At 28.9% G+C, this 8,876-nt stretch overlaps 1 protein-coding gene across 1 annotated transcript in view; it reads right to left on the bottom strand.

The window, feature by feature from the left end:
- Positions 1–3,283, bottom strand: part of LOC100569111 — a 5,438-nt gene extending 2,155 nt beyond the window's left edge. The window contains exons 1-3 of the mRNA XM_016806104.1: positions 3,250–3,283; positions 628–840; positions 25–549 (exon numbers count right to left, since the gene is read on the bottom strand). Coding sequence (XP_016661593.1) covers positions 25–549; positions 628–840; positions 3,250–3,283 — 772 coding nt within the window. The remainder of the gene's footprint in view (positions 1–24; positions 550–627; positions 841–3,249) is intronic.
- Between the last annotated feature and the right edge of the window lie 5,593 nt (positions 3,284–8,876).

An 8,876-nucleotide genomic window follows, 5' to 3' on the forward strand; every position in this document is an offset into this window, starting at 1 on the left:
TTGTGGTACCCTGAATTAACAAACAGAACTTGAGATAGGCCAGGTTCCAATTTTCAAATTTTACAGCTCGACGCTCTACAATTTCTGTTTTGCCTTCCAAGTAGAAAAGCGGAACAAGTTTTCGGTTATCTTCAATACAATATGGCACAACAGATGTAGAGTTAATACGTATAAAACCGCATTTTTCTGTGCTAACTGGAGTAATATTGCACATTAACTTTTTATAACATACTTCTATGAACTTATAAAATTCATCAACTTCATCTAAACGGACAATATAATCTTGTCCTGCGAAAAACATTTTTTTCCCATATATGTAGTCGGCATGTCTTTGGTTAATTTCATTCAATAACTTAGCTTCAGATTCTGTGATAATACTACTTTTAACTGATGTGCATTTACAAATATCATCATGTAAATAATGTAAATAGTTGCTGAGTAGCTGAGTTTCAGCCATACGTACAGATACAAACTTTAAAAGATCACCATTAATTACTCGTATGATATAGGGTATATAATATCCAGCGATTATTTTCCATGAAAATGTACCTATATTGCATAAAAGAACATAAAGTATAATGTTTTCGTGGAAAATTTTAAGACATGAATTAACTCATGATTGCTTACCTTTCATACTTTCCACATCTTCACAATTTTGTTGATTGTTATTCGATCTAATTGGTGCATTAGCCATTGTTACTGCTCTACCGGCTATGTTTATATACACATTAGCTGGAGGAGCAGCCTGCTGTTTTGCTGCTGCTGTGGCATTTTTTTGATAATTTTCTTTCATTTTAAGAGCCATTACATTTACTTCACATACATTTTCAACACTATTCCCTGTAATTTAATTATAAAAATGTTTTAATATAATTTAAATTATAGGTACTAAAAATAATAAAAAAAATATTTTTTTAGAAAGTAATTAAATGTTAAAATTTAAATAATTATAACTCCAAGAACATTTTTCAAGAGAAATAAAAAGAAAATAATTAAAAAAATGTTTAAAAGAATATTTTGTTAATCATACATAAAATATGTATAAATTTAACGAAAAATAAAAATACTTTATTTTCATAATATATTAATGTTAGATTGACAGTAGAATAAAATGGGTATGTATGAACATTTTTAATTAAAAACTTAAATAGATTAATTTTTAACACACAAAACTCAAAATTGCAAGCAAATGATTTAGAAAGACGCCTTGAACATGCTAGACTGGAGAACGTGATACAAATTTTTCTTTAACATTATATGGGAGAAAAAACAAAATTTCATAATAATGGGCAGGTTCAATCAAATCAAGATAAATTACTTTTGCCTTTGACAGATTTTTAATTGATAATTAATTTTATATATTTAAAATGTGTATCTAAATGTTGAACTATTATTATAATAACTATTTCTTATAAGTAGGGCCAAGATTTTTTTTTTTTTTAATACTTATATTTTTTGTTTAACTTTGATGTTCAAACAATTTTATATTATACCTAATATAAAACTTAACAAAAAAAAACTAATAAGTTATAAAGACTGAAGTTATGATAAAAGATATATTAAAAGCTTATATTTTATACTAAAAATTAATGATTTTTAAATGATAATTATAATTTAACTCTTAAAAATTAATAAGTTAAATAGTCAAGATTAAAGACATTTACAAAAATATAGATTTTAGAGCAACAATTAATAATTTCTTAAATGTTAAAAATCTCAAGCCCTATTTATATATTGTATTATAGAATTATTAAATATGTACTTTCATTTTTATGATCTTATCTAGGATTTTGGATTATGGTCATTTTTTGATATTTTTTATTAGTTTTGGTCTTACCCGAATTTTGTTATGATTAGCATTATAGAAATTTTGCGGTATTCTACTAAAGATATCAAATATCAATGTGTTCATTATCTTTGATAAGTTAATATTAAATTAAAGTCCATTGTTGGGTTATTTTCTAAGATCGTATATGGTCTATTCACACAAGTTAAAAAAAATCCACATTACAAAAATTAATCAAACTAAGTAAGAATTGAGTGGTGTAAATTAATAACAAACAAAATAAAGAAGTATTTTTCATATTTACTAATTTTTATTCAATGACATGAAACAAATTATATATTTAAATGAATATGTGTCTTTAAATATGTCTTAAAATAATGAAATTTGCTATAAACTTTAATTTTATTCATGTATCATAAATATTCTGCTATACAATTTTTATACTGCGGATTTTTCTTCATAATTCATTCATCTGTACTTAAAATATTGTTTATGTAATAAGTTCAAACTATTATACTATTTTATCTTCTTAAATTCTACATTTATAACTAATATTACTAATAATTCTTATGCACATAAGAATATAAAATGTATACATCACACCTAAAAAAATTGTTAAAAAATAGTAAAAATGTTTTAATATAATTTAAATTATAGGTACTAAAAATAATAAAAAAAAAAAAAAAATGTTTTTTTAGAAAGTTGGTAATTTATGTATTTTAAATGTTAAAATTTGAATAATTATAATTCCAAGAACATTTTTCAAGAAAAATTAAAAGAAAATAATGGGTAAGCTAAAAAATTTTTTTTTTTTTTGCATTTCATTGTATATTTAATGGTTATGGCTACATATTTTGACAAAATTCAAAATATATTACATAATGAAGAAAATATTTTAAAAAAAAGTATAAAAGAATATTTTGTTAATCATACATTTTAATAATACGTTTTGTAGGCTCTAAGTTATTGGATTTATCAATAAATATAGGTACCTAAATCAAATCAGTTAAGCAATCTAACTAAACCGTTATTTATTTGATCGAAGAATTACTTATTTCTATAAAATAATGTTACATTGCACCACCAAGAATAAAAATAAAAATATCTCCAATCGATCGGACACGCTTGAGGTTAACAATTATCATAAGAGTATCAAGTATATATGTATACTATAGACATGAATTATAACCCCCAAATTTTAAACACTATTCATGCCTACGGACACTACTCATTTATAGTACCTACATATTAGGCGTGTGGACACATGGTAATAACGACAATAATTACAACAAAAATGTCTAATAAATAATAAATAATAATAATCAACACTAATCGGGAAGACAACACCGACATCGGTATAGCCTATACACTCGTATGTCCAACACTCATACATATTGAAAAAAAAAGTAAAACCAAATTACGATACGTTATAATGTTATAATCATCGGGTTTAATATCGTTACCTTTGTTTTCTGGAACGCTGTTTGCAGAAGCCATTTTTGAAGTGTTCATCGAGCGTTGGGAAGGGTGGGGGAAGATGAATTACGTCACTTGCCAAAAATAATATAATGCCGTGGTAATGGCGTTTAGAAAAAGCAAAAACAAAACGAAGAAAAACCAGATGCGGTGGTCAACTGTATAAATATTAATAAATAATTATAAATAATAGTAGAACGATGGGAACGTCATGGACAACTAGTTGCGAGTAGCGGTGTCGATTGACTGACGAGTGTTGAAGAAATTTCGAACGGTGTTTGTTGTTACAGGCCTGCTAACAGCAGTCCAATGAGACGACGTGTTCGCGCGTCACCGCCGCTATCACCACCGCCTCCACAGGTGCCCAACGATATAATACGCATACAAAACGTTGATAATATCATTATACATAGTATTAAAAACGAGAGATAGGTAAGTTATATACTCGAAAAAAAATTTCACGCACAACAAATACATAATATATTATAATGGTTTTATCTCTGTTGTATTCAGTTTGTCGTTTTAATCGATGTTTGTGAACACGTATGCGTTGAAAATACACAAATGTTTCATTTTTTTTCGGACGGCTCGAAAACACGTAAAATATATAATTCCATCTGATCGATGGGGTGACAAAAGATAAATGACCGTCACCTGTGGCATCTCGTTAGTTTTTTACAACATTTGTAAGCGAGTCATAAGCTCTTTTTAATGTTCATATTATTTTTATTTTTTTATTTTTTTTATTTGTAAATAATTTAACAATTTAGAATTACAAATTAAAATTCAATACATACTACCAAAACTTATATTTCACATTTCACGTTTTTATATTTTGATATATTCTATTAGTTATGAGTAAAATTAAAAATTAAAATATTTTTGTGGAAAAATATAGGAATGTCATATAGCCGTACAATAATAGGTACAATAATTCAGGGCTTGAAACCGTTTTCAAAACCGATTTCAGAAACATTTATTTTTTTAAAATAAAAATATTGATTGAATTTGAATTTACATTTGCAATAAAAGCAATATATGACCTAAAAATGCGAAAAAATCACCTAAAAAATGTAAAACGTCAAAAAATGCAAAAATATGCAAAATAAAAGTTTCATAGATGGGTTTGTAGTTACATAATTCAAATTGAGTACTTACAAAGCTATGTCTTACAATCACCAAAAAAAAAATGCACTTTTCTATAAATTCTCAGCCCTAGTGATAAATAATATAGGTCACATACTAAATCTATTGATTGATTTTATACATTTGATAAACTGTAATCTATTGAATTGTGTAATACTTATATAGTAGTTAGTATTGTATTTTTAAACAAACAGTTACTTATATAAATAATTTTTTGCTAAATTTATGTTACAATTTGTGAACATTATATGTTATATACACTCAGAAAAAAATATGATCTAAGTCTTATGAATTCAGTTAATTGATTTTAAGTTTTGTAATTCAACTAGAATCAACAAAAAATTATGATAAAATAAAGATAATATCTAAGAAATAATTAAAATGAGCATTCTTAATTTAATGTAATCTAAATTCTAATATAATATAATAAGTATTCAAATATTCACTATCGTATAAGATTTACCATCACATATTCGCATTCTGTATGACTTGAATTTGAATTTGAAAATATATATAATAAATAATATGTCGAAATGCGTTTTTTTTTTTTTTTTAATACTGTAATTTTTAAAGTATATTGTTTATAAGTAATCCAATTTAAAATATGCTATAATTACCGGTATTATACATGCAAATTGGATACTTGGTTACCGGAATACTTTTGCAATATTTTTGGTAAGTTTCCTTGACATTGAGCAGTTAAAAATCAAAGAATATCTATTAAGATTATAACCTTATGCTTTATTATCTGTTTTTCTTTTAGTGGAATCTGTTATTCTGGATAAATACAATTTTTATTTGAATATTGTACCTATGCATATGGATCACTTAAATTGTCTGTTGCTCGCGGAGAAAATGTGTCACTTACACAGTTGTACAGAAAGAAACAACACTGCATAAACAGTGATCGCTTTCTCTTCAAGCTACATAATTATACAATACAATACAAATACCCAAGACAACAGACATCTTGGACACCGTTTTTTTTTAAAATAATATAAATTTGTATAGCTCAAAGATAAACCATTTAAATATTTTTCTAAAACTTCTCGTGTAGACGCTTAAATCTTATCGCCTATATTAATTGAAATAGAACCATAAATGTAGTAGTATGTTTTTATAAATAGTTTTTGGACTACTGGTATAGCATTAGTGATTTATATTGTACATCAAATTTTAAAATGACTGCTATATCAGTTATGGTGTCCATCATTGTGTTAATATGATAATAATCCAAGTCTATGTTATAGAACCATTAACCGAAAATCATACTAGACCCATACTCATTATTATACATTCAAAATCTAAAACACAAAATACCTATTAATAATTATTATTATTACGTTATAATTATTATTGTCTTGATTATGTGTAGATAACTATACGCGATGGATGTGAAGACCTTTTTTTTGGTATTTTAAAATACGGGTAAAATACAGGAACCACGGCCCACAGTAATTAATGAAAAAACCGTATAAAAATATAACTTAAAATGTATTTTAATCATAATTCTAATTAAAAACATAATGTTTAAAATAGATGTACTAACTAAGTGTCGATAATAATTTATTTGTCTACTTACCGTTTGTTGAGTGGAAGCGAAATGTATTTGGCAAAATATGCGGTGTTGGTGTGATGTTGCTCTCCTAACCTAACTTACGTAGCGCTGGACACTGCAGTGGTCTCCCCCACCTTCCAAACAACGGCGGTCCACAGCTCCCACACACCACCAAGAAGTGTGACCAACTCAAGTGCCCGTGTCACGCCCCACACTCGCCATTACGATTTTACAGTTAACAATAGATAACTATAAAATAAGTATTTGTTATTACTTACTATTCATAATGTCAGTAATTCATAACAAAATGACGACGATATTATTTTGTAGAAAAATATTATCCTAACTAAAATTCTGTTTCTTAATGCAAAAACAAGTGTAATGTATTATAGCGAGTTCAACATGGTGCCGAAATGTAATGTTGACGGACAATTTTAAATCTTCGGGTCCTCAAAATCATGCTCATTACACACATTTATTTTACGATGTAAGGAAAAAACGTAAAGCACGATTCCGTATATTTTATATTTTTTTTAGAACACCATTCTGTACGATTTCGATCAAACAATGGATTGTCAAAATTACCGTCCGGCCACATTTTCCAAAAAGAGGTCAGGCACCAAAGACTATCATAATTAACAAAACCGTTATTTATTTGATCGAAGAATTACTTATTTCTATAAAATAATGTTACATTGCACCACCAAGAATAAAAATAAAAATATCTCCAATCGAGTTGATGAAGTTACTAAAGAATTACAAAATATGTTGCGACAGTTCCCTCCAAAGCTCCCAGTCATCGTCACAGCCCATGGCGACCATGTCCATTGCGTCCACGTCTGCCGACAGTCAAACTCGGCTTGTCGGTGTTTATGGTTGCAACAATCCATCTTTTATCGCCAAAATGGATGACGACGCCTTCGAAGACGCGTTTGGGCGATACGCCTCACGTCGTCGGACTGGGAAAGTATCGTGCGATATTTTTCTACAGACGGCCGGGAACCCCAACAAATTGACGGCGTCGGTTCCTATGGAGGATTACGTGATGGACGCAATTTTATACAAGTACGTGGTAAAAAGTTATTTGCAATATGTTCGTAAATCGTATCTAAATGTAGTACACACATTTTAATAGGCGTGTTTGAGTGAACGTAATTATAAAGAATCTCTCCAAAAATGGTTTTTCATAACATAAAGAAACCCAGAACAACGTTTCATTCCGTACGTATTCCAATAATTGCGTTTATTCTTATTTATTTGGCACACAAGTTACGACTGTAATTTTGTGTATAAACTATAAACTGTATAAATTACTTTTTCTCATTCATTACCTAGGAATTAAGATAATACATAGTAGTGCATAAACGTTATACCTAGTGTTCTTCTTTTCAATGAGTGCATAACGACCGATAAGCAATTAGAAGTTAGTACGAAGGTAACTGTTGAAAGTGCAGCTTGACAGACTAACCGTTTTAGCATTAATATAAATGAATAACACGACAATATGATTATGTATGAGTATAATATATAATAACGTACAACTGGAAAATTTAACGTGACTTTACACACACACCGTATACGCACTGTATGACGGTGGCTGTGCAAGTGATTCTTACATACATCGAAGGCCCTATATATATGCACAACCGAGGTCATGTTACATCCGTATAGAGGGTGAGTCTTACGCTCGTATAACTAGATACTAAATTGTACACACGTGTCAAGGCTGACTACTAATATTAATTGTATATTTGAACAGTAACATTTTTTAGTTATATACACGGACTGGAAAATGGATATGATCGGCGGAGTTCGGGGACGGCCACTAAAAAGTTCCTCACACTGGGGATCCAATGTTTTCAGCGCTATCAGTGGTTTTTTGGTAGAAATGTGGTCTTCAGGTTACCAATTTTGAAATAAAACAGGATGTTTCAAAATATAAATTAATTTTAATAGTTAGTCAAATAATAATGATTCAGTCAGAATAAATAATACAAAAAAAATGGTACACAATTGCGTTTGGACACGATCGCGAGTATAATTAAAACGTGGTTTTACAATATTCGAGCGTTACGTAAAAACGGACAACGGAGCGCGTTGCATTGGTGACGACTTACGTCCGAGAAAAGTGGGCGAGTTCGTCGATCGACAGTGGTCGCGTCATGGAGGCAGTAGTACGCGGTGTATACAAAATTAAAAGGAGGGGCGCGCACCTTGCGACGGCTGGCGCGCTGATACCGCGGTTACAAAACATTGTTGTGGGTCACCACAGTTTTATTGATTTCACCACTTTTAAGGTTCGATTGGAAATGACCACGATAGGTTTCCTCATCTGTTTTTTAAAATGGTTTTTTTCCGAAACTTTCTCGAAATTTCCCTACACTCAAGTGTCCTTAATGTAGACTAAATTTGAGACTAACTTATATTTGTTATATTCAAATCTAACAGATCCATTACAATGGCAAACTCAACAAATATTGTACAGCAGATCAATACCCACTAGTTAAACTTTTTTATATTTTAAAAAGCAATTTTATGCCGTAATTCATAAATAATCACGGTTATCATATTATAAATTATAGGGTACTATTAAAATAATTATTGAAACAATTATGCTACTTTGGTCTTGTAATACTAAAGTGTATGCTACTTTACTCATTTAATAATATTACGTAATACACAAACTACAAGTACCTACCTATATATATTGTCCAGCCTAACACAGCTTCCATTAATCTAACTCGCTAATCGTCTCAAATCAGGTCATAATAAATACAGTCTTTTGACTTTTCTCGATAAGTTGCATAAATAATATTTGAAATTTTAGTTAAAACAATTACATTAAATTTGTCGACTTGATGAACTACATTTTCCGTCGACTATAACGACCGACTCATCTTGAACACTTTT

This window comes from Acyrthosiphon pisum, chromosome X (assembly GCF_005508785.2).
Source record: "Acyrthosiphon pisum isolate AL4f chromosome X, pea_aphid_22Mar2018_4r6ur, whole genome shotgun sequence".
Taxonomy (NCBI): domain Eukaryota; kingdom Metazoa; phylum Arthropoda; class Insecta; order Hemiptera; family Aphididae; genus Acyrthosiphon; species Acyrthosiphon pisum.